Source organism: Lissotriton helveticus, chromosome 7 (assembly GCF_964261635.1).
Source record: "Lissotriton helveticus chromosome 7, aLisHel1.1, whole genome shotgun sequence".
Taxonomy (NCBI): Eukaryota; Metazoa; Chordata; class Amphibia; order Caudata; family Salamandridae; genus Lissotriton; species Lissotriton helveticus.
Window position 1 is genome coordinate 1,758,198,598 of NC_136068.1, and position 27,498 is coordinate 1,758,226,095.

General features: G+C 43.8%; 1 protein-coding gene across 2 annotated transcripts in view; it reads right to left on the bottom strand.

Moving 5' to 3' along the window:
• Positions 1 to 19,228: 19,228 nt before the first annotated feature.
• LOC144770735 (sialic acid-binding Ig-like lectin 14) overlaps positions 19,229 to 27,498 on the bottom strand; it is a 209,249-nt gene continuing 200,979 nt past the window's right edge. For both annotated transcript variants that reach the window (XM_078655476.1, XM_078655475.1), the window contains one exon: positions 19,229 to 19,683. In XM_078655476.1, coding sequence (XP_078511602.1) covers positions 19,594 to 19,683 — 90 coding nt within the window. In that variant the 3' untranslated portion in view covers positions 19,229 to 19,593. The remainder of the gene's footprint in view (positions 19,684 to 27,498) is intronic.

Consider the following 27,498-nt stretch of genomic DNA (forward strand, 5'->3'; position numbering starts at 1 on the left):
GGCCTTCTGATTGGTCCAGGGAGTTTTACTAACGTTTTGGTATAACAGGATAAATCCAGCTGCACTGACTGGCAGCAAGAATCAAAATGATGTGGCCACCTTTACAGGACTCAGGGACTTGGTCCATGAGTCCTGAAATTTATTTTTTTAAAGCTTATAAGGGGTAACTGTGGGCACACCCTTTTGTTATAAAAACAAAACAAAAATATTTTGTGTACCAAAGCACCAAAGAGCTGATACCGTGGTATGCAACGTGGACCTCATGTGGCACCGTGGCACAGCAAGTCATGAATCTGGCAATGAAGGGTAGACAGGAGGGGCAGGGTAGCACATGGGCAAAGAAGTGTGGGCAGGAAGGGCAGCAACCTGACAATGTAGGGTGGGTGGGAGAGACAGGGGCAGCACATGGATAATGGAGGGTAGGTGGGAGGGACAGGGTCAGAAAGCTAACAACGGAGAGTAGGTGGAAGTGGCTTGAGCAGCATACAGACAACAGAGGGTTAGTGGGAGTAGCAGGTGCAGCACAAGGCCAACAGAGGTTAGGAGGGAGGCCAAGGGGCAGCAAGCTGACAAAGGAGAGTAGAGAGTAGGGCTTGAGCATCGCACGGACAATAGAGAGTAGATGGGAGGTGCAGGGGCAGGACACAGACAGCAGAGGGTAGACAAGAGGGGCAGGGGCACCACAAAGACAGCGGAAGGTAAACGGAAGGAGAAGGGTCTGTAACCGAACAACAGAGGATAGGCAGAAGAGGTAGAGGCAGCACACGGACAACAGAGGCTAGTCCGGAGGAGCAGGGATAGCAAGATGACAACAGAGGGAAGGGAGGAGGCGCATGGGCAGAACACAGAGGGGGCGGGAAGGAGCAGGGGCAGCACACGGACGTTAGGAGGTAGGTGGTAGGGTCAGGGGTAGCAAGCTGGTTGCAAAGGGTAAGTGGGAGGGCAGGACACAAAAACAGTGGTTAGGCAGGTGGGACATGCACACCACATGGCCAATGGAGGGCAGGGAGGAGAGCAGGGGCAACAAGCTGACAATGAAGGGTAGGCAGATGGGGCTTGGACAGTGCATGGGCAATGAAGGGTGGGTGGGAGAGGCAGGGGCAGAACATGGACACAGAAGGGTAAACAAGAGAAGCAGGGGCACACACAGACAATGAAGGGTAGAGAGGAAAGGGCAATAGCAGCAAGCTCACAAGGGAGGGTTAGAGGGGGCTTGGGCAGCACACAGGCAATAGGAGGAAAGCGGGAGAGGAAGGGGCATAACATGGACCATGGAGGGTAGGCAGGAGGGGCAGGGGCAGTAACCTCAAAATGTAGAGTAGACAGGAAGTGCAGGCACCGCACCTGGACAATGGAGGATGGGCAGGATTTGCAGGAACATAGATGGTAGGAAGGCAGAAGCAGGCAAATGGACAGTGGGGGAAGAGAGGAGTGGAAGGGGCATCAGACAGACAATGAAAGGCAGGCAGGAAGGCCAGGACAGTAAGGTGACAATGGATTTTAGGTGTCAGGGGCACCAATCTAACAACAGAGGGTAGGTGGAAGTGCTTGGGTAGCACACGGACAACAGAGGTTAGGCAGGAAGTGAGGAGAGACTAGGAGGGAGCACACTGACAACAGAGAATAGATGAGAGGGGCAGAGGAGACACACAGACAACAGAACATAGACAGGAGGGGTAGGGGCATCATGTTGACAATTGAGGGTGGTGGAGCGGAGGGTCAGAACACGGACAATGGAGGATAGGGGTGATGGGCAGTGGCAGAAGAATGACAAAGGAGGGTTGGCGGGAGGGGGAGGGGAAGCACACAGACAACGAAACACGAGCAGAAGAAGAAAGGGCAGCAAGTTGAGAACAAAGGATAGGCAGGAGGGGCAGGAGAAGCAGACGGGCAATAGAGGTTAGGCAGAAAAGACATGGGCATCTAATAGATTAACTAGCAGAGACAGGAGGGGCAGCATACAGAAAACAGAGGCTAGACTGTAGGGCAGCACAGGGGCAATTATGTGTAGGCTGGAGGGGCAGGAAAAGTGAGTGGACAGCAGAGGGTAGTTGGGAGAGGTAGAGACAGCACACGTACAACGGAGTAAAGACAGGAGCAGCAGGAACAACAAGTTAACAATAGTGGGTAGGTAAGAGGGGCAGGAGCAGCATATGGAAAATGGAGGGTAGGCAGAGGGACAGGGTCAGTAATCTAACAATGAAGGGTGGGTGGAAGAGGCTGGACAGCTCATGACCAATGGAAGGTAGGCGGGCGGGGCATGGGTAACACACAGTCAACGGAGGGTAGATAGAAGGGCTGGGATAGCACGTTGACATTGGAGGGCAGACAGAAGGGGCAGGGGAAGCAAGCAGAACAGGGAGGGTGGGAGTAGGAGACTAGAGCAGCAGACCCTGTGCGCAACTAACATCATGCAGGACATAGACCTGGGACAGTAGAGATTGGCCACTTGCAGTAGGTTGGGAGTAGGGCCAACCCATTCCATTGGATTGCTGTATACCACGCACAGCAGGTGGGTGGGTGTCCATGGTGAGTTGGGCGCAGGACCTGTCCAGAGGACTGTGAACAGAGGTAGGTAGGTTCACTGTAGGAGTGGGCCTGTGACAACCCCCCTGTTTTGCATGACTGAAGGCCTTGCACAGTGGGGATATTGGCTCATAACCAATCAGTCAATCATACAGGGTTTGTAGAGCCTGACTAATCATCCATGAGGGTTTCTAGGTGCTGGGTTCTTGCTGTGATTAGTCGAAGAGCCTTTTCTGAACTCAGGGAGAGTGGGTGATGTGCTGAGGGGCAGGGGAAGGAGGTTTCAGGACTTGGGCAGTGAAGTAGGAGAAGGAGCATCCTCCACTGTTTCTTCAGTAGATGCTGGGATTGTGAGCAAGGGCGAGGGAGGCAGGTGTCTGGATGGTTGATGGAAGTTCAGGCAGTGTTTGATGTATGCTGGTCCTTGATCATGGAGGGCCTTATAGGCGTGTGTCAGCATCTTGAATAGGCACCTTTATTAGATGGGGAGCCAGTGGAGGCTCCTGAGGCTGGGTGGTGATGTGTGTCCATTTAGGGATGTCAAAGATGAGTCTGGTGACTGTGTTCTGTATCGTCTAGAGTTTCTTCAGGAGTTGGGTGATGAGTCCTGCTTAGAGTGTGCTGCCATAGTCAAGCAGGCTGGTAACTAGGGCTAAGTGGTGTCTTTTCTGGTGCTGTTGGGGAGCCATCTGAAGATTTTTGGGAGCATGTAGAGGGTGTGGAAGCAAGCAGAGGAGACTACACTGATCTGGCTTTTCATGGTGAGTTTGCTGTACAGGATGATGCAGAGGATGTGGGGGTGGTCTGTCAGCATGGGTGTGGGTCTGAGTTCGGAAGACCACTGGGTATTGTCCCCCGGGGAGGCATTGTTCCCATATATGGGACATTCCACCTTGCCCTTGTTGAGCTTCAGGCAGCTGGTCTTCATCCAATCAGAGATATTCGTCAAGCAGTTGTGGAAATTAGTCCTGGTGATGAAGGGGTCTTTTGAGAGTGAGAGAATGAGCTGGGTGTCATCTGCTTAGGATAAGATGTTGAGGCCGTGGGTTCTGACGATGAAAGATGAGCCTTGAGGGATGCCTCAGATGATGCTCTTGGGTTCCAAAGTGAAGGGTGATAGAGGGATCTTTTGGGTTCATCCTGTGAGGAAGGATGCGATCCATTTGAGGGCACCTCCCTGGATCCTGATGTGGTGGAGTCTTTTGATGAGGATGATTTGGGATACGGTGTATAGAGGTTGGCAAGGGTCATGGCTACTGTCTCCCCATGGTCGAGGAGGGACCTGATGTTGTCTGTGGCAGCAATCAGAGTGGTCTTGGTGCTGTGGTTGGCGTGGAAGCTGGGTTGGGGGTCTCCAGCAGATTGTTGTTCCACAGGTGTTTTTTTTCAGCTGGTAGTTGATGGTCTTCTCAAGAACTTTGGCAGGGAAGGGGAACAGAGAAATAGGGCAATAGTTCTTTATCAAAGAACCCTAGAAACTCACTGAAAAAAACAAAAATTAAAGAGGAATTATAGCTGGATATGTTAATATATTTTCTTTTATTAAAAAAACAAAAATCAGGAGTATACCTGCCAAAAATGAAGGTTAATGTTGAAAAAAAGGAGGCAAAAGTTAAGGTTAATGTTGGAAAAAGGAGGCAAAGTTTCCAATTAGGCTGACAAATGGAGGCAAAAGTTAAGATAGATGTTGGAAAAGGAGGCAAAAGTTACGAACAAAATAGGCAAAAGTTACAGTCACAGGGTAAAGGGGGATAAGGGGTTAAAAGATATCACAGATTGGGTGGAAGAAATACAAGGAAGTAAAGGACTGGCAGTGTGGTGCAAGTTCGAGCGGGTGGGCCTAGCCTGCAGTATCAGTGGGGAGCTGGTCCTGGGACTGCTCAATTAGTTTGCGCTGCGGCCTGAATTAGGTAGGTTCCTGGAAGGGGGGCGAGCTCTCAACAGGGTCAAGAGGAGGCTGGAAGCGGGAGGGAGAGCACGTGGGAAGAGCAGTTTCAGGGGCAAAAAGGCGGGAAACAGTCACGGTAAAGGCTGAAAAGAAGCAGACTACAAGTTTTAGGTAGACTGGCAAAAGGAGGCAACAGTTAAGGTAAATGGTGGGAAAAGTAGGCAAACGGTAAGGTTAATGTTGGAAAAAAGGAATCAAATGTTTAAATTAATCTGTAGAAAGGAGGCAAAAGTTAAGGTAATTCTGGAAAAAGGAGGCAAAAGATAAGTATAATGTTGAAAAAAGAAGGCAAAGGTTACAATTAGGTTGGCAAGAGGAGGAAACATTTAAGGTGGATGTTGGAAAAAAGGGGCAAAAGTTAAGGTTAGTGTTATAAAAAAAAGGAGCCAAAGGTTACAATTAACCAGGAAAAAGGAGGCAAAAGTGAAAGCTAATGTTGGAAAAATTAGGCTAAGATTGAGTTTAATGTTGGAAAAAGGAGGCACATGTTAAGGTTAATGTTGGAAAAAAGAGGCAAAGGTTACGAATAGGCTTGCATATAGAGGCAAAAGTTAAGGTAGATTTTGGGAAAAGGAGGCAAATGTTGCAAAATAAGAGGCAAAAGTCACAGTCACAGTGTAAAGGGGGAGAAGGGTCAAAAGATATCACAGATTCGGTGAAGAGAAAAAAACGAAATGAAGGACTGGCCGCGTAGTGCAGGTTAGAGCGAGGAGTGGCTTGCGGCAGCAGCTGGGAGCGGGCCCAGAGACCTGTGATATGTGAAGACGCCGTTTATAATCTGCACAATCACAAATCCAGGCCAATATTTTGGTTAGAAACTACACATGTTCAGATTCTGTATGGAATACAATGGCCAGCCACATTTTCTCTTATGAGAGCTGCTTCTGAAGAGCAATAGTTCTTCACTCTGCCTGGATATCCTTTTTAAATGTTTGTTTCCTGTGTGTAAGGAGTCCATTTATGCATCCCAGATAAGTGGATATTTGTAGTATAAGATATTGGGTGCATGCTCAGATTTAGAAAAAAAGGTGTATTAGCAAGAAAGTTGGACTTCATGTATTTTTATTGATAAAGTGAAATTGACGTTTACTAAATTAATTGTGGAGTTAAAAAATGTAAGAATTAGAAGTACCTAAGGACAACCAGAATGATGAACATTAAGTTATAAAGTCTTTACAAATGTATGGTCAATGTATTTAAAGAACATAAAACAGAAGAGGCATATTGCTTAGCAGACCCAACAGTGTAGGGGGTGTTATAAAGAGGAAACACCATACGTTGAAGAGAAGGTCTTTGTTAAGCTTCTTACACCATTACAGGGTTCCAGTCAGCTAGAGTCAGCTGTAGAATGTTCATATGACAATTGGGGAGGGAACGTTCCAAGGAAGGAAAAGGGAAGGAGAAATGGACCATACCAGGGAAACCAATTAGGTAATTATAACAGGGAGATAAGGAAATCCTCTCTCCTCATTGTTCCCATGTCCTGGGGCAAGTATGTTCATACTGAAATGCAAGCATTCAGTTGAAAAAAGCAATTACAGAGTTCCTTCACAGCCCACCAGGTGAGTGTAATTTCTCAAATGAACTTCTTGCATTTCTGTCACAATTCTTTTTCTTTGTCTTCCTTGCACAGGGCCCAGGCAGGCCACAATATGCAGGGAACTGGAAGGTGCGGAGAGGTTCTGAATAGGAATATAGAGTTTTTAATATTATTCTTTAAATGATTGTAGCAAAAATATCAGAGATTAAATGTAGGCAAAGCAAGTATTTAGAGGTAAGTAATGGATTACTATATTTAACTCAGCATATGTATACCCTGATTAGATATACATCTTAAAGTTTCATCACCATATATCTATCAGTATGTACTCGCCCTCACCATATTTAGTTTTTCAATATTTTTGATATTACATTTTTGTACCACAATATTTCTGCAGTCGATAGTATGACATAACTCTTTTGTGTGCTCATCAGAGCATTCATTTAATTATTTATGCATGGCTATGTATTGCGCAGGGCTCTGGCATACATACCAAATCTTCAAATTTACCTGGGAGACTTTCTATTTTTTTTAAGACAAACATCATGATATTTTACTTTACTCCCTCTGTGGATTCCCCCAGTGTTTCTTACTTTACCCACCCTCTACATGGAGCCCCAGGAGGCTATATTAACTGAGCAAAATTCACCAATAAAGCCCATGATAAACAAATCTATTTGAGTGTCTCCGCCACTCCAGACATTGAACACCTTAAATATTGCCTGCACCTCATCCAGACTTGGATGTCCAGTGCCCGCCTAAAGCTCAATCTCACCAAGACAGAATTTCTTCCACTTAGAAATAACAACAAGCAATAGGTAGTTTAAATGAGGCTCAGTGACATGAACTATGATAGTTTTGATCCCCACTTTTCACCAAATGCCAAGTCACTTTGATCGGCCTGGGAAACCAAATTCACCCTCAAAGAACTCATTGCCAAAAGCAAAGACAACCTGGTATTGTCTCTCTCTCTCTCTTGCATCTGGCTGGTGGTAAAGCCTTTCTCCAGGGCCTCCCAGACTCCATACTGGCCCCCCTAATGGCACAAACTTCATCACTTGTCATCTAAGGCCTGATGGATTATAATAAAATCAACTAAAACCTGCCAGATCACACCATCTTCAAAACCAACTGCATCATTGAAAAATCCATCAGAACTAGTACCTCCAACCACATTTCAGACACGCTCACCACCTCAGGTGGCTCTCAGCACACCCATAGCCAACACAGCACACCAGAGACTTAGAAGTATGAAAAAGAAAAAACAAGGCAGGAGGACCATTTATGCAGCCATGAGATGAAATATTATCCCTGTATCCATACGGACCAACCCAACACTGTTCCAGTTCAGGAAACTGGTGAACTCACCACTTTAAAGAGCACTACATCATATAGCAGTAACAATACACTTCTCCCAGCTCCCAACTCCCTGTCCTGTCACACATTGACTGTATGCTAGCCTGTACAGTGCTCCACTGCCATTTGGTGGCTAGATAAATACCAGATGCATTCATTATAAAAGTACCGAATTAAAATGGGATGCAGATTACTTCAGGTGAGAGCTTTAAACCTTGCCCTTACAGAGCACCAACATATGAATTACTTTTTCTGACCTTACCTGGCTTTTTCCAGACATGGTTTTCCTACGTGAGCACGGCTGTTGTGCAGTGCTTAATTTGTGCCGGTACTTGTCGGTGCTCAGCACCGGCACTTTATAGTCAAGGCCGGGGCTATAAATTCTTTTCAGGAGGCAGTGGTGGTGAATGTAATTTTTCAAACAAAATGCAAAATAAAACTTCTTTACTTGTCCCACGTCGTCTGTGCTGCCCAGCCTCTCAGTCTGTTTGTAGAGAAGTGTGGCTCAATGGTTAGAGCGGCAGACCCTGATGCAGAGGTCTGGCCAGAACCAGGGTTCCATTCCCGCCTCGGCGGGTCTCGGGCTCAATTTCCTCGGACCTGATAATTCTCACCTCGGTGCCTATTCTAATCATGAGTCCCACTCTGCACCTCTGGGCAATAGCTTGCTTAATCTCTACAACGGCCCCAACAACGCTGAGGATGCCTGACTTCACCTTGGGGGTGCCCAGGAGTGGGCTCCTCACAGGGAAAGGCCAGGAAGGGTTCCTTGGTGGTATTCGTACAAGCGCCGAGAGGCCTACGGGTAGTCGTGCGCTATACAAGTGCGTAATCATTTCATTTCATCATTTCATTTCTCACCCATATGTCAACATATGCACTCCTGGCTGGCGGGCTACTGACCACATATTTTTCAGCTGTCACTAATAAAAAAAACAAGCATTGGCAAAGCCCATAGGTCTCGCCTTTTGGACCTATTGGATTTGACAATGCTGCTGACTGTGGATACCATGCAGCATTTGTAAAAACATTTTTTGCCAGTTTGGTACAGTGTAGGGCAAAGTAAATAAATAAAGCAGCTCATGGAGCGAACATGTGGGATGACTTATGGACGCATGAATGAGCAGGCATGTACACGCCTACAAAATGCACAGGTGCCAATTTTTTTATATCTCCAATCCGGAATGGATCAGTAAATAAAAATAACTGCAAGCAAAAAAGAGCTTTTTTAAGATGGAGCGGAGGAAAACAATGTACTTCCTGTTCCTCAAAAGAAATCTTTTTTTTTTTTTTTTTTAAAGAAACCATTTAGGTGTGGCTGGCAATGAACAAGCAGATAATAAAGTAAGATTAGTGGACCAGATGCGGAGAGAACCACGGAACAAAAGATTTGCCTTTTCTCTATTTCTGTTCCATTAAAGTGCTAGTAAATCTGCTGATCCCAGAGGACAGGTGTTAACAGCCCCTACATTTAGGTTGACACGATTAGTCAGACAGGGGCCGGTAGTGGCAAGGAAGGCCACCCAGTCCAAGGTTTTCACCTTCCACACCCTGAAAGCATTCCGGTCCACCATACTGCTTTGCCTACAGGGTTCAGCTGAAGTCTACTTGAAAAAAATCAGATAATGGTCCATTTTGGCAACGTATACTTTCCCAAATGCACAGACTTAGAACTCACCATAGAATGTTTAAAAACATTGCAGTTTATTTAGACATTACTTTGATAAGTTTCCCTTTCCCTAAGAATACAGTTTATCCAAATATCTTTATTCATAAGTAACCTTCAGATTTAGACATCAATATGCCATCTATGTTTGTTTTCCCCCCAAACGTCATACTGATGGTCTCACTTAAATGATATTGTTTTTTTCATATCCGAGAAAGAATGTTAAATATTCAAGGCCAGGTCTTTTGTAGTCCATGATAAGCAACACAGTACAAGCTATTTACAGGGCTAACATAACATTCTCTAGGTCAGTAATGAAGGACTTTAGAAGGCACGCCTGCTTTACAATTCGTAGAGTAAGGGCTTAAAGTTACTGCTTGATCCCGATAACTTCTCTTGGGACTAGTTGCTAGTAAATAATGGGCTTATGCTCTGTATAAACCATGGGTGTGTACTTCACCTGGCTATTCTACTCAAAACTGTCTGCCTATTGGGATATAATGGGACTAGTGATGATAATAAAAATAACATCAATAATATAATAAAAGAAAGCACCATGGTAACACTTCAGTATTATACAATGCAGAATTCCCACAAGTGGTAATCCGGTTCCATAGAGATGATTGTAAAAAACAGGCAAATGTCTCATTTTCATGACAATTCATTCACAAAAACAACAGCGTAACTTAACATTAGTTTTCATGGGTGAAAACTGCATGCAAACTGATCTGGAATAGAAACAAACAGTTTGTGTGTCGTCAGTGCAATTTACAGTACCTCAAACTCCCCCACACACAAAAGCGCCAGGAATGCCATATTTATGCCACTATCCTTAACTTACAAAAATACGAACTCTCATATGCTCTTGGGTTTTCTGTATCCCTTGATGTTCTTGTCAGAGATATGTAGGCCACAGCTATTTTTGTGAATCGGACCCATTAATATTTGTTCATAGTGCTTTATGGATATATTTATTTACCCATATATAAAATCGAGCCAGAGTAGCGAATAAGTTACTTCACTGATATACTTAGGTACCAGTAATGCTATACTTGTACGGACACTATAATTCCTTTTGGGGGTGATGAATGTGTAAGAGCCTGTGATGTTTTTGAAAGCGTCAATTTATGAACCACTTTTGTGTATGTGCTACATACAATTTCCATCAGTATTGCAAAACCGAACAAACTCAATGGCTCATAGACCATGTCACCTGTGACATGCCAGTCCCTGTTGATTTTTATTCAGAAGACTTACACTATAAAACATTTGATTTTTTTGTTGTTGGTTACCTTGTAATTAGCAGATAGTTACCCCTGCATGCAAAGTGTGCTTGGTTAAAAATCCCACTGATTGGTTCAAGGATGGGACTTAAAGATTGCCCTCCGTAAAAGGCACATGTTCTCCTCTTTCTTTTTGTTTGCTTTTCAGTGCATGCAGATCTGTATTTGAGTTGGAAAAGCAAAACTACCAATACCATACTTTCAGGGTGTACAAAACAGATTTTGAGACAAATGAGCGAACACGTATGCTAAATGTTTATATTCAATAAAAAAAAGAATTTGCAATGCAATAGGTCTCGCATTAGCGGGAGTTTGAGCTATTTGCTTTGAAAATGACAATGCCTTTATTTTATTTGTTTTGAAAACACATGTGGTACGTATACACGCACTTTTTACTTATAGTGCTTGCTTACGAGAAGCAAGGCTGGCAGTAAAAAAAGCGCAGTTAATGCTAACCACGCTTCTCCTCAGCCATTATAAGTACAAAGTGCGTGCTTCCAAAACACATAAATGAAAGGCATTGTCATTTAAAATGCCAATAACTCAAACTCCTCCAAATGCGAGACCAATTGCATTGCAAATTGTTTACTACTGCAAGGCCTATCTCTTCCATAGGATAACATGGGAGTTACCTTACTACATTTTATTAGTGTAATTTCCAACTGTGAAAAAGATGACTGGTTCATGGTGGGAGTGTCTGGAATCCTAAATTAAGATCCTAACTTATGGTGAAGTCGGATTTTAAAATACTATTCTGAAAAGGCAACTTTTAGAAAGTGAATACAAATTTGGCCAACCCAAAATAACTTTGTGGGCTTGGGTAGTTAAAGTTAATCAGGTAATGGTGCCTATAAGGGATTTATTTTTCACAAAGAAGTTTGCTTCAATGTGTCACTTGTCAGATGTCTCATCATCACATCGCAAACCAATTTCGACAATGCATGTCTCAATTAATCTAATGAGATAAATTCAGTTAACCAGGTGTATTTCTTCTTTTTGTTTTTATGCCAAAACACAAAAGATATGTTAGGAGTTTCAAAACGCAGTCCTCACACAACAGTGATAACAGAAGCTACAATTATCATGAATGAAAGTTAATTAGTCATCAATGTATCAATAGCCACTTCCTATTATGGTTGGCCTGAACCTTTGACTTCGACCCGCTCCAGCATGACCAGAAAGCCCCAGGTGGTGCATTATTATTTTATTCTTTAAAAAGTAAAGATAGTATCAAGGAGCACACTGATATCTTAAGCAATATAATCTTTTAAATCATGACATTAATGAAACATATGTAGACGGGAGTCTTGATTGTTCTTGAATTAAGCTATGTTGCTTTTATTTTCACAATTAGAAGAATAAATACATGCATCAGCCCTGCCGACGCATTTGTCCATAAAAGGACTACATTAGGGCTGTAAAAACAATTCAATAAACATTTTTAGTATCAACTAAATAACTTCAAAATTAAAGCACAACATTTAAATAAAGACACAAGATAGACAAGACAACTATCAGCAAGACTAGTGCGTTCTGTCCCTAATTCTTAGACCAAAAGAGCATCCGTTAAATATTACACAGTCAAAATTCCATAAGCGACCCCCTGCCTATAGACACTCTAATTTACTATAATGATAACAGTTATTTTCACAATCATTTTATACTTATTTTTTGTAAAAGATCAATGTAGATCATGACATCATGAAAAAACACAATGCACAAAGAATCTATACAGTCTTATCAATTCTGGCTAAGTTGATTTGTTCTCTAAGTGGGATGGTAACCAGTTTCCTATAAATGTCACCTTTGAAGCTAAAAGGAAGATAGGTCAATCATGTTTGTTATCATCTACATCTTATTTCCACTTTTCTCCAATTCCCCATGAACAGACATTATAGTCTTCTAAAAATAAGTTAGTAATCTCCACAGCAAGTTTTAAGGATAAACAAAATAATAAGCACTGAACCATCACTATAATAAGTTGTAAGGTCTCTATAGCTTAATTTTTTGCTGAATAATATTCATAGCTCAATGCAAATAACTCACTTAAAATATGACGTGGTATCAATATCAATGGAGCAGGCTTTCCAATGGAGAATAGTTATATATGTTGTGTTGTGAACCCCTCGTAGCATGCTATCAATCACCCAAAATAAAACCTCGGTTCTACAGTCTATAAAAATTGAAAATGCAAAGCGAGCTCAGTCCGGAATCCCTTTATAAAAACAAATCTAAAAAAGGGATAAACATCTAATCATACTCATTGAGATAAGAATTTCCAAGAATGGAGTGATTTTTTTATTGATAAATAAATGCAGTTAAATCTTATCAGAAAAAAAATCCTTCTTGATTAATATATAATCGCTGGCATTCCCCGTAGCGTAAAGAAGGTAAGGACTAAGAACAAAGAGCAACAGTAAGATATCATCATAATACTCATTTCCTGAAAATACACAATCATGTATCTAGTATCTACAATATGAGTCACCAGAGTCCCCCTGAGCTAATTTGCTTAAAGATAAAATTTACCGAAAGCAGTGTAAATTCTTCCTAATCTACGCTTGGAAGATCGAGGTCTGTCAGTAGAAAAAGTTCACACCAGGTCCAATTAGTACTACCAAAGTGTTTAAGGTTAGCTTAAACCACAAGTATTAACAAACTACCTACCCATGAATAGCTGATTCATTATTAAATTAGCCAAGAATAAAATGTGTCCGTCATAAAAAAAATGTTACCCACAAAGAAAGTGCAAAGTTGCCAAAAGCGCTGTTATTACTAGCAAAAAGTATAGGCGCTCGCCTACAGTTAATCCTCTCACCTCCTGAGCAAATATCCTCAGTCTTCTTGCCACACGTCTATCTGTGAGTGAGGATTCCCCATCACCTACACTCCTTTTAAACCATGACACAGTCAATCATCAAGAATTCATGTTACCGCCAAAAATATCAGCCTATCAAAGGCACACTTAACCAACCCAATACAAACGTCATGCTGAAAATCGGGTGCGGTTTTCACTCCGGTCCACTATATCATGCGGTCAATTATAGAGCGAGTTTTACTCAACCATTCGAGGGCGGTTCAATGTGCTCTCCACTCTAGTATCTCTGCCTATCTGATGAAAGCTCAGTCTAGCCTAGATTTAGCATCGTAGTCATGCAGAAAAACAGAGGTTTTCACTCTGGTCCGCCATATAATGTGGCCAATCAGAGAGCGAGTTTGACTCAACCATTGAAGGGCTGTTCAGTGTGTTCTGAACTCTAATACCTCTTCCTATCAGGTGAAGGTTTGGTCAAGCCTAGACTTAGCATAATAGTCATGTAGAAAACCGATAGAGGTTTTCATTCAGGTCCGCCCAATCACCCAGCCAATCAGAGGACGAGTTCCAAGCCACCACAGTGAGGACGGTTACGTGAGCTCTCCCACCTAAATATCTTATCCTATCAGGTACAAACTCAATCAGGCCCAGACTGAGCATAAATGCAGAAAACCCGATGGGGGTTTTATTCTTCCAATCACTTGAATGTTCAAAAACAATGCTCCCTTTCGGAGGTGAGATACCATGTGTACAACATCCACATTACAGTTCCAAGACGTTATTTCTGCTTGATATAAAAGCCAATCCTGAGAATTGTGCTTCTGGTCTTTTTTTTAAAATGCTAACAAACCCACGTAAGTTTCCATACAAGTTATTTATACTTAATAGCGGCAAAGCGTTATTTCCAATGTAGAACAAAGCTCATCTAAATTAAATACATTTCAAAAACCTTCATTCCTTAATAGAACTAATTAATTCCAATTACCCGATGGGCAAACATAAAAAAAATGATAGCCCAACAAAACCACATATATAATAGCTCCACGACCTGAAATAACCAACAAATAAATGTAAAACGCAAATCATATTTCAAAAGGACAGTCCAAGTGAAAGTAAAAGGCCGGAACAAGCTAAAAAATGAGATGTCATACAGATAACCTAGGACCTTACATAGTATATTTAAGTCAACCTAATCAAAAATTAATATATGTTCTAATAACAACAGAATCAAAAATACTTATCTTCAACATCAAACAAATAAAATATATTTTCACTCGTGGACGGGCAGTCACACGCACAAGTTAACAGCCACAAATCTATTGAAGTATAGTACCCAATAACATCCAAAATTTTGGGAGTACTGCCAAACTATGTGCTCTACATAAGAAGCACCATATGTGTGTGAAAAACTGTTAGCTGTATAATTTCAAGCTCGTCATTTGCACCGAAACAAGCAATCTATGTGTTCCAGATGTGAGACACCGTAGGTATAATGGGATAAATATTAGCAGTAGCATTAAAGTTCATCTATCATGCCAAATGCCATATCATCATTGCTTCCCTAAAGGCTATAATCGCCATTAAATCGATCATTAACTAACTAACTAATCAGCAAGTGTATCTATAAAACAAAGAGTCTTCAGCACACCAAGCCATAAGTCTACATCAGAATAAATATAAATGACTGAGCAGTGTCATAGTACACAATATCTTTTCTACAGAAATAGTAGGCAAAGAATCTCCTACAAGAAGAAATGTAACTCATGTTCCAAATTAAGGCCCAAGGACATAGTTCTTAGTCTACTAATCCATTTGGCTTCATTTTGTCTTAGCCTCAGTTCTTTGTTCCAGCCTCTAGGATCAGTTTCCAGCTTTTGGATTTCATGGAACCCAAACTCCATTTCATCTGGGTGGTTAGCAATCATGTGTTGGACTAATGGCTCTCCTATGTTCCTGAATTCTTAGTTTAAGTGCTCTACTAGTACTACCGATGTAAACTTTGCTGTATATTACAACTGTACTATTACAGTTAACAAATTGGTGAATGACATGTTTCTTAGGTGTATTGTATTGGAAATCCTTACATATGACTCCAATATTGCAAACACCACACGACCCACAAGTAAAGAAGCCAATAGGTTGGGTCAGTTATGTTCTCCCCATGTGTGGTCTAACATAATTCCTCATAATCTTATTTCTAATGGTAGGACCTCTTTTGATCAGCGGTTTATCAGTAATCACAGAGGTCAGCCCATGGACACCTTTTAACAGGTCCCAATTTTTCTGTAAGATGTTATAGATCTGGTGATGATTTCTGTTGAAGGTCGGAACCAATGCTATCCTTTCTACATGTTTCTTCTGTGATTTTGTCTTCAGAGTATCAACTCGTTTTTTGCTAGCTATTCTTTTTTCATCCTCATCCGAGATAGATTCAGGGTAAGCCCGATCTCATAACCTTTGTTTAAGATCCATCATAGTTAGCTTGAAATCCTCTTCCATACTGCAATTTCTTTTTAACCTAATCATTTCCCCATAGGGGATTCCTGAGATCATAGATGTTGGGTGAGCACTGGCAGTTCTCAATATGCTATTAGTTGTGGTTTCTTTACTGAACAATTTGCTCTGAATCTTGTTATTAGCAATGTACAACCGTACATCCAAAAAGGCTATTTGATCCTTGTTGAAACAATTAGTGAAGCTCACATTCATGTTATTGTTGTTCAAATATTCAACATACTCTGCCAAACTCTGGATACTACCCCTCCAAATCATCAGAATGTCCTCTATGAAACAACCCCAAAATATTATATTATCAGTCCAGGTGGCCGATTTGGGTGACCAGGCATGCTCCCTCTCAAACCATGCCATAAAGAGATTGGTGAAAAAGGGAGCAAACCTCAACCCCATAGCCATTCCTCTCACTTGTTGGTACCATTCATCTTCAAATAAGAAAAAATAGTTTTTGAGTATGGAATCACACATCTCAATGATCATATTTGAGTGTTCCATTAGAGTAACGTTTCTATTAGATAAATAATATCTTAGGTCAATGCATCCCCACTTGTTTTCAATACATGTGTATAGTCCCACCACATCCAAAGTGGTAAAAAGTAGTGATGAGTCCCAATCCACATCCTCTAGTTTATTTAACACATCAGTGGTATCCCTGAGGAAGGAGGGTAAATTGCCCACCAAAGGTTTGAGGAAAATATTGACATATTCAGATAGGTGTTCAGTAAGGCCCCCGATACCTGAAATAATGGGCCATCCAGGTGGCTTCTCCCTTGATTTGTGTACTTTGGGAAGCATGTAAATAAAAGAATATCTTGGATGCTGTACATTGAGATATTTGAACTTGTTTTCATCTATGAGTCCCATTTCTTTCCAAGAATATAATCTGTTAGTAACAAACCAGTGGCTTCTGCCATTGGATTCCTATTTAGTTTCTTATAGCTTTCTGTATCACCTAGCTGTCTACGGATCTCATAGCCATAGTCTTCCCTTTGTAAAATCACAATATTTCCGCTCTTATCGGCCTCTCTAATCACGATGGACTCATCTAAGCCTAGATCAATAAGAGTCTTGTGCTTTTGTAAGGACAGGCTAAACTGTTTGGTATAGGAAGGATGTTTAGGAATTTTACTGTCTTGGAATTTGTGCAGTTCACACAATTACTTGTTAACTAAATCAATAGTTGCAAATCCCTTGTGGGGTGAATTTGGATGATGGTGCTAAGCCACTAGTGCAACTATAGTAGATTTGTACATTTAAAATACCAGGTAAGTCATTCATATCTACTACATTCTCGTTAGATAAAGATAACAATACATGTATGTCTTGGACATCAGTAATCATAAGTTCAGATCTTTTCATTCAACTGCTACCTACAATACATCTCTTATCATAACTGGTGAAGAAACTTTTCAAAATTAATATTCTTTCAAATTTAAAAAGATCAATTTACAAATTTACAAAAGCACAATCCTCTTCAGGACAAAATGATAAAACAGGTTGTAAAACATTCAGTTCAACATCTGAAATAGGACTCTTAGATAGATTAATCACTTGTAAGGTCTCAGAATTTCTAGTGGCAATCCCCTCGATCGTTCGGTTAAAACCTAAGCTTTGTTCTTGTTCTGGCTCCTCGTGCCTATCCTTATATTTTCTGTATTTTCTCCTGCCCCTCCCTGTTTTCCCAAGTTTTTTCTTTTTACCAGTTTCCTATGCTGAATCTCCTTGGAAAAAAAAGAACATTCAGCTGGTTTAGGTCCCATTGTATTACTAGGACCAGGTTCATCCACAGAACACACATCCGAGCTACTGCAATGTACTGAACTTACTTCTGCACCATCTTGAGAAACATGAGATTGTTTTAATTTATTGATGTCCCCCAGACTTTAGAAAGTCAGAACTATGGTTCCACTGATTGGTTTTTTGTTGTTTTGGTTTTGTTTCATTTTTTTAAACTTTGCTCTATTGTTCTAACCTGATGTGGGATCCTTTTGTGTGCTGTTTCACTGTTTTAATGTCTGAAGTCTGGCACAAATACTGTGTTTGCTTATGCCTTACCCTGGACCAGAATTGTGGTTGCTGCTTGACCAGGGCTCACACCCCAGACAACCTGTGATCCAATTTCTAACATCTACGGATGGATTGAGTGCATAACATGCAAGAAGCTGGAGGGTTTCCAATGTGTGAGAAGTCTGACATTCAGAGTGTGGAGGTAGGATGTCCCATAACAGTCCGAGTCTATGTATGCCCCGAATGGTGCAGGTATTGTGGAGGAAAAACTGTGGGGCATATTATCAAGAACGGCAGCAGTTTCCTGCCGCTAAAGTGGCGATAATTTTGACGCTGTTTCTTGATAATATGCCCCTGTGTTTTTAATCAGTATGTCTACATGCTCAGAGGGGAACAGGAAAATCAGCTGTGGAAAAAACAAGGCCCAAGAGCCTACAAGTGATGACAAACTTCAGTGCATATCTTTGGGTTGAGTAGACCATCCTTTCAAGGCCTAAAGAACAAGTTCATTTATTATATATATGGACTCATAGCAAATTTCATAGGTTGTCACCTTTGGGTGCACTCACTTATATGCACACTCAGAAGATGGGGTGGTAACAAAACTATGGGCCCCATTAGGATGGCAGGGGCAATTCACCCGCCATCCCTGTTGAAAAGACCCCCCACCATAATATTATGGCTGGGGGGTCTGCGGCGTCCTGAAAGACCGTCCGCCGCATTTCCCGCCCGGTCGACTTGCGATAAAGGCTGCAATATGGTGGCGGTGTCTGTTTGACACCGCCATCATATTACAATGTGCATTTAGGAATGCCTTTCCGTGGCAGCAATCATGCGGAGTCTGCTAGGGGGGCCTGTTGTGGGCCCCCAAGGACTCCTGGGGGGTGGGGGGTGCACATGGGGGGTACCATAGGTACCCCCCATGCGCGGTGCCCGCCATGTTGTGCATGGAACTGCAGGGGGGTACCATAGGTACCCCCCTGCAGTTCCATGCACAACATGGCGGGCACCGCGCGGTGCCTGCCATGTTGTGCATGGAAGTGCACAACATGCTTCCCTAACATTGTGGCGGGCGGTGCTGAGTGCACCGCCCGCCACAATATTAGGGATGCAGGATGCGCCTGCCACTGTGGCGGGTGCATCCTAATATCACCCACGGGACCCCTGCCCTTATGGCGTGCGGTCCATTTTCACGACGGGATGGCGGGCGGACGAAGTCCGCCCGTCATCCTAATGGGGCCCTATGTTTTTTGGATTACTATTGACTTCCTTCCGTGGAAACTGTACAACAAACTTCAGATGCTATTGAGCATGATAAGATTTGTGGTGTACCTATTATGCAATTAACTGGCTTTTAGCATATCCACAGCTCATGCTCCCGACAACTATGCACCACACAAAGAGATTTGCTGTGCAATGGGATCCTCTCCCTTAACAAAAATAATAAATAGCATATTACTCTATAGATGGTTTATGCCACATTGTTTTGTCATTTGTACTAGTTATAAACAAAGGTATTTGTACAAGGGGTTACATTGATCCAATGATATAAAACGACACTGAATAGACCTTGTGGCTGCTATCAGAGGTGATTTATTCCATCAGTATTTGTAATATGCTTCCTATGAGACAGTAAGAGGGGGTTTCTCATGTCATTTATTCAGTGTTGTTGAAATAACATCTAATCCGATTATTATGATATGGCAATGACATGGAATTGGACCGTTACAGATAAAGATGGCACTGTGGCTGCTTACATACGACAGGGATAGGTATGTAAAAGGAAGAGTTGTAAAGTTCTGCAGCAGAAATGAAGAAGATTCGTGCTTTATCTGGGATCTAATTAGAGAGAGTGAGGGCATCTTTGGAGATCTGATCAAGGCGCATTGTTCATAATCCATTCATGACAGTGGTATTCTTTCAGCCTGCAGGTTCCTGTTAAACTGACGGGGACCCTGGTCCTGCCATGTTCTCTCTCTGACCCTTGTCCAAATTCAGGTAAATTTCGGATTGTGTCTTCTGAAGCACCTTCAAGATAAGAAAGCGTAGACATTGAGTGATCAGTGATACATACTCAACCTTGATGGAGAATTTAAAAAGTATGAAAAATATCAAACGCTAATTTAATAGAGGGATAATGCAACACTGTCCCCACAAACATACTCGACTCATCTAATAAAATATCCTTTAGTAATTTTAACTACACATCTTAGCTCCCATGCCTGAAAATGCAACCTTGAACTAGCTGTTCAAGATGCTCTTTCCTCATGTTCGTTCCTCGTGTTAAAGTTGTATTTAAAAATAAGGTGTTCGGTATGTAAATTAAAAAAATATATAAACAGTGAAATTGAGGTGGTCCAGCATTCGAAATTAACTTACTCTGTTCTTAAAGTCGAACTTGTGGAATGTTTACTATATGAACTGTGCCATGTATCCTGTTTACTCTTTTGTGTGTTTATCTGACACACAGCAGCACCGTTGTTGAATACCTCACCCGCTGCTGTTGAATTGCTGTAACCTCCAATCTGCCTTCCGTACTATGTATTGCTAGTGTCCTTTAAAATAATATTACAAAATAAAAAGTGAATCTTACCTGCTGCCGGCCACCTCCCGCTCACGCCTCGGTGCTGGGACTTCCTTGTCCCAGCTGGCACACTGTGACTACGTCACAGACTCCCTGTCCAATACCTGCACTGCTCTGCAGTGCAGGGATTGGCCTGAGCAGGCTAGAAAGATGCCCTGTTCAGACCACGCAGTCTGTGAGGTTTCTCCAGCCCAGCTGCACTGAGCAGCGGGGCTGGAGAAACCTAAGTGCGCATGTGAGTTTTGGTCAGCCTGGGACGGCCGGCCAAGCACACATGAGCACTTATGGAGTATATCTAGCACTCCGCCTTCCCCTCCCATGCCTTGGCCCCACCCCTTCCTGTACACGCTGACAGAGGAAGCGGCTTAGAAATGAAATAATATTGAAATATCGGGGGGGGGGGTTTGCTGCTGGCTCTGGGGTGACGCTCGTCCGCCATTGCAGTTCAGCTACGGCCTTCTTGAGACATGAAATATCAAAAGCCAGACGACCCAGGACCGGTCAACCAGGTACAAAGTCTCTTCGAGCCACTGGCAGAAAGTTTCCCTGAGGGACTAAGTCTCTATCAGAGCGCCATCTAGAGAAAAACTGCAGAGGACAAATGAGTTGCTGTCCTGTGAAATACCTTGTGTAAGCAATACATAGCCACGTTGGATGCCAACCACATGCGCATGTTCAGGGAAACAGCGGTTTTAAGCATAGCCCTGCAGATTAGAGCAATGAAGGGCAGAAAGGGAATTATCCTCACATCCATGCAGAAGATAGTCCAAAGTGGGTCAGGAAGATATCTGGGTGCTATACCATCAGGAAAGGAGGAGCTGATGGAGTAGAGAGAGACAACCTTTTATCTCACGAGAGTGTGGCAGATATTAGGGCCGAGGGTGAGCTGCTCAGTGAATGATCCCACACACCGCCCGTGAACCGTGGTACCGGGTACTCTGGAGACATGTGGTTGGCTGCCATCCATCTTCACCCTGCTGCATCAGGGTTTGTAAATTGACCTAATTTATGAATGATTCCTTAAATTGTGGAAACCTGTGCAATTACCTGCTTGGGCAGAGATCCCAATTACAGGTGAATAATTCAAAATTGTAAGGAGTGGACTTTCACCTTTGTTGTAAATAGCACCATATCCACAGGAGCACTCAGAATCGAGCCTTTAGAACACCACAACCAGATAGCTCTGAGCGTGTTTGTCATATCTGGAACATGCATTTAGAAGAGTTGTATGGGTGCACTGGTGGCTCTATGATTTTGCATGATATAATATTTGTCTTTGTAGCACTTGTTACATACACATACATGGTGTGCTATCTCATGTTCAGGTTAAGACCAACCCAGTACTACAGCAACAAGTCATGCAGCACAGCTAGTCACCTTGCTGTGCTGTGTGACATGGAAAGAGCAGGAATGTGCTGCATTTTAATTTATACAGCGCCTACCTGTCTTTTCCCAGCACCGCTTTGTAAGCAGGATTGCTTTTGTGCAGGAAGGGATATCTTCTGAGCTACCTCTGTCTGTATGATCAGCTGTGCTAAAAACAAAGGCATAGTCACATTTTCCGACAGAGTTTACTTCCACTTTAAGCATGAGAAGGCATTCAATCGGGCCTTCTCTGTTAATACTTCTTTAGTGTCCAGAGATTGAGGGGAAACTGGTGAAAGTTTATGTGTCCTCTAGTGACGACCTAAGGTTGGTGTGACGGTCTTTAAATACAAAGTGAGACCCTCGTCCATAACCTGCAGTGGTAGTGGTGCAGCGGCAAGGGCCGCTGACTTTGGAGCACAGGGCTCACGGTTTGATCCCGGCGGCAGCTCCGCTCAGCACTATGTGACACTGGGCAGTAGCTCACTTAATTTCCACAACTGCCCCCAGGGCCTTGAGACCCGTAAGGGTGAGTACTTCGCGCTTTACAAATATGGATTTACATTTACATAAGAAGTCCAAACTCCTCGCCAACAAACATTAGTTTCTGTGAAATGCAAAGCTGTAAAAAGCAATTGCTCTTTAAAGGCTGTATGTCCTTTCTGTTTCTGGCACCACAGATCAACAAGGATAATTATTAGGAACAGTACACAGAATGAAGTTGCTTATGTCCACGTGTTGTGTTTATTGTAATGTGCTTCCGAAGAGCTCCACCAGGAACCCCAGGTTCAAGCTTCATTTTGGCGCACAGTGTGATCGTTTAATGCCTAGACACCCCACTTGGTCAAAGTCTATCATTCCAGTTCACACTGAATCTTCACAATGACATAACACCTACCCTATTGGCCTATAAATTCTGTCAATGGATTCCAACATTCTAGAGACAAAGGGCCATATTTAGCAAAGGGTTGAGTCACTTTTGCATATAGCAACTGTTAGACCTGGCACCTTGGTGTGGTTCTCCCTTCCATTTTTTGCTGTTGCCTCTTGTGTTTTTGCTGGTTATAGATGCTTTAGGAACTGTGCCGCTGCTGTCCAGTGCCACAGTACTCCTTATGGTAAATTGATGTATGGATTAGTGACTCCATGATTGGCTGGTTTGGTTTACTTGTCAAACCCTAGTACAGTGCACTGAGTGTGTCCAGGGCTTATAAACCAAATGCTGCTGGTGGGCTTGCAGCACTGGTTGTGCCACCCACAGATGCAGCCTGTTAAAGTGTGTCTCAGGTCTGCCATTGCAGAGCCTGTGTGCAGTCTGGTACTGCCATGTTGACGGGGCAAGTGCTCCCACTTCCCAGTCCCTAAACCTTCCCTTTTCTTCATATTAGTCACCCCTACGGGTGGCCCAAGCGCAGGGTGCATTGTAGGTATAAGGAAGGATATGCCCTGGTGTGTGTGACATGTCATAATAGTGAAGAACAGCCATTTTTGTTTTTCACTATTGCAAGGCTACATGTCCTCCATAGGCCAGAATGGGCAGTTTGATTATTACATCTTATAATCCTAAGTGACTCAGGGAACTAGGTAGAAATTCAAGTTTAGAATGCCTGAACTCAGACTGATAAAATGTATCTTTTAGGGAAGTTGTTTTTAACATTCTGTGTTTGAAAATACCACTTTTAGAAAGTAGGTATTTTCTTGTCTAACTATCCAAGCCTGCCTCTGCTAGGTTGTGTATTCCTTTTCAGGACTTTGAGTGACAGGGAATGGGGATTCCAGGAGACAGGGTGAGTCAGCACAGGGCTAAATAGAGTGATCTACATGCAGATGGGTGGGAGGAGTTGCACCTGGGACCTGAATAGGGCTGTGCCTTCCCTCCACAATGTTGGCTCCACCTCCTGTGGTGCGTCTGATGTCTCTGCCCTGCACTGTGAAAGGAAAGAAGGAGACAAGTAAACAAAGTGCTCCAGGACTGACAAGAACCGGTTTGGACTAGGCAAAGGCCTCTCTGCCTTCAGAGAACAAAGAGAAACTGTGTATAAAAAGGGGGACCCAGACCCCAGAGATTTAGATCACGTTTGGGAAAACAAGAAGAAAACTTTGCTGAGTTGAGGAACCAGAGAGACTGAGGAGAGACCATCCCTAAGCTGAAGCGCTGCTTGGGGAACTGGCCTGCAGTGGTTGACCGACTGCCAAAGAAAGGAGAGAGGAACTGTGTGTGTACTTTCATCAACTTGTGAAGGATCTTCAAGGGCTTGAGTAAGAGCTTGCCTACTGCTGAAGTCTCAGGGACAACAGACTTCACTCACCAGCTCCTCAAGGGTGCTTTGGAAGTGCCTGCAGTTGTGTTGGGCTTTCTGAGGGACTGCGTTTCGCAAGGAGCTGGAAGCAGGACTCACGAACGAGAAGCGTGTCACCGAACTGCGGCAGTAGCTTCACAATGCGAAAGCACCTCGCATCGCTGGAGAAGAGGATCGACGTCCCACCAGACGCCGCCACATCATTGGTGAAGCGTGTCGCAGCTGCAGGCACTGTTGTCGCATCAGTGGAAAAGCGTGTCGCCGCTGCAAGCTGTCCCATCATTGCTGAAGCGCCTCGCATCGCCGGAGAAGAGGATTGACGTCGCATCAGATGCTGCCGCATCACCGGGAAGCATGTCGCAGGTCCTGTCGCGGCTCAGAAGAATCGTTGAGTCGCCGCACAGCCGTCGGGCGTGCATGCAACATGTTGCATCCAAGAGTAGACGCCATCTTTATTTCATTGCACCGGATCTTCATCGCATCATGGCGTTGCGGGCCGCATCGCCACGGAAGCGCAGTAAGAAACCGACATATCACCTGTCCTCGCAGAGAAGAACCAACGCATCCCCTACGCAACAGAAGGGACCCGACGCATCACGGTTCTTGTGTGTAAGGAACCAACGTATCACCTTCCCCGCAACAATTTCGTTGTATAGTGTAACGCATCCAAAGGTACATTGAACTCAAAGTGTCACATTTTACATCTAAATCTAAAGAGAACTAAGCTAATTCTACCATTTTTAAAGTACAGTATTTAAGATTTTTGTCGTTTGTGGTCTTGTGTTAAGTCTATTTAAAAATACAAATTTTTAGACTACAACTTGTGTGGTGTCCATCTGTAGTGTTGCCCTGGGTTACTGTATGTGTTCACAAATGCTTTACACACTGCCTCTGAGATAAGCCTGTCTGCTCATGCCAAGCTACCAAGGGGGTGAGTTATTTAGGAGTGTACCCCCTTACCCTGACTAGATGCAAGGGTCCCTATTTATCAAAAGTATCTACCTCTGCCAACTAGAGACCCCCAAATCTAACAGCAGCTAAGTGAAAAAGCGATGCAACCCTTGAGATGCGATTTATCAAGGCACGCAAGGCCACCTCATGAGGCCCTGAGTGGCTTGATAAATATAGAGTAAAGCAGCGCAAATCGCTGTGTTGCATTACTCTACCCCAGGGAGATGTTCAATAGGTGGTGCGTGGGTGTTGCCACACAAGGATTTTGACACATTACCAGATTTACCATAAGAGCAGCCCTGCCAAGTTTCCCAGATACATGTGTGATGTGCTGCTCAATTCCAGGTTTTTTCATTGAATTCTGTGACTTGTGGTCTGTTTATTCTGTTATAGAACATGACTACAAGTCCCAGAATTCAAAGGGAAAACCTGGCTGGAACAGAACATCACACATGGACCTGGGAAACTTGGCAGCTATGTGAGTGGTAGACCTGTGAATGCGCCAAAAGTCCTACATGTCCCCTGTGTCAGGATTTCATGTGTTGCGCCTACAATGCTGTGTGTGCTTTCTCGTGGTCCTCGTGCTGTGGTACGGCGAGAGAACAAGTATTGCCTAAAAAACTACATCTCCCAGACTCCTCGGAGGAGGGGAGATATTTTAGACCGAACGACACGCTTCCTGTTGCGTGTTATTCTTTGTGACTCCTTCGTTTCCTGCTGTAGGGAAGTTCCCTGCACGTCGCCCTTGACCCCGGCTTCGGAGAATGAGAAGCTGCCGTCTGGTTCCCCGACTCAAGGTAGGACCGGGGACTCTTTCGGAATAATCCTCTACGGAGCGCGCTGCCTTACGCCATGCTGCCTTTTGGATATTACGATTCAGAAAAGGGGGTGGTGATGAACAGAGTGTCTGAATTAAGCAGACCACTCTTACCCAGTCCAAAGATCAGGGCTTGATCCATCACCGTTATTTATCTCACTGCCCCATCCCAGCTCAGAACCTGGCTATATGCAAATTAGTCTTTCCCTGGCCCAGTGCATCATGGGAACAGGGCAGACCAAACTACCAAGCCAATTCTTCACCAGAAAGGAGACAAGCTACCGGGGACCGGTTTCTGGCATTTCAGCCTCTTCGGCCCGGCTTGCTTGAATCCTGATGGAGCAGTGAGAAAGGGACTCATGTCTGAGTATACCCTGCCACACCTATAGTGGCCAAAAACGATTCAGAAAAGGGGGTGGTGATGAACAGAGTGTCTGAATTAAGCAGACCACTCTTACCCAGTCCAAAGATCAGGGCTTGATCCATCACCGTTATTTATCTCACTGCCCCATCCCAGCTCAGAACCTGGCTATATGCAAATTAGTCTGTCCCTGGCCCAGTGCATCATGGGAATAGGGCAGACCAAACTACCAAGCCAATTCTTCACCAGAAAGGAGACAAGCTACCGGGGACCGGTTTCTGGCATTTCAGCCTCTTCGGCCCGGCTTGCTTGAATCCTGATGGAGCAGTGAGAAAGGGACTCATGTCTGAGTATACCCTGCCACACCTATAATGGCCAAAAACGATTCAGAAAAGGGGGTGGTGATGAACAGAGTGTCTGAATTAAGCAGACCACTCTTACCCAGTCCAAAGACCAGGGCTTGATCCATCACCGTTATTTATCTCACTGCCCCATCCCAGCTCAGAACCTGGCTATATGCAAATTAGTCTGTCCCTGGCCCAGTGCATCATGGGAACAGGGCAGACCAAACTACCAAGCCAATTCTTCACCAGAAAGGAGACAAGCTACCGGGGACCGGTTTCTGGCATTTCAGCCTCTTCGGCCCGGCTTGCTTGAATCCTGATGGAGCAGTGAGAAAGGGACTCATGTCTGAGTATACCCTGCCACACCTATAGTGGCCAAAAACGATTCAGAAAAGGGGGTGGTGATGAACAGAGTGTCTGAATTAAGCAGACCACTCTTACCCAGTCCAAAGATCAGGGCTTGATCCATCACCGTTATTTATCTCACTGCCCCATCCCAGCTCAGAACCTGGCTATATGCAAATTAGTCTGTCCCTGGCCCAGTGCATCATGGGAACAGGGCAGACCAAACTACCAAGCCAATTCTTCACCAGAAAGGAGACAAGCTACCGGGGACCGGTTTCTGGCATTTCAGCCTCTTCGGCCCGGCTTGCTTGAATCCTGATGGAGCAGTGAGAAAGGGACTCATGTCTGAGTATACCCTGCCACACCTATAGTGGCCAAAAACGATTCAGAAAAGGGGGTGGTGATGAACAGAGTGTCTGAATTAAGCAGACCACTCTTACCCAGTCCAAAGATCAGGGCTTGATCCATCACCGTTATTTATCTCACTGCCCCATCCCAGCTCAGAACCTGGCTATATGCAAATTAGTCTGTCCCTGGCCCAGTGCATCATGGGAACAGGGCAGACCAAACTACCAAGCCAATTCTTCACCAGAAAGGAGACAAGCTACCGGGGACCGGTTTCTGGCATTTCAGCCTCTTCGGCCCGGCTTGCTTGAATCCTGATGGAGCATGATGTTCCCATGATGCACTGGGCCAGTGACAGACTAATTTGCATACAGCCAGGTTCTGAAACTGGGATGGTGCAATGAGCTAAAAAACGGTGTTGGATCTAGCCC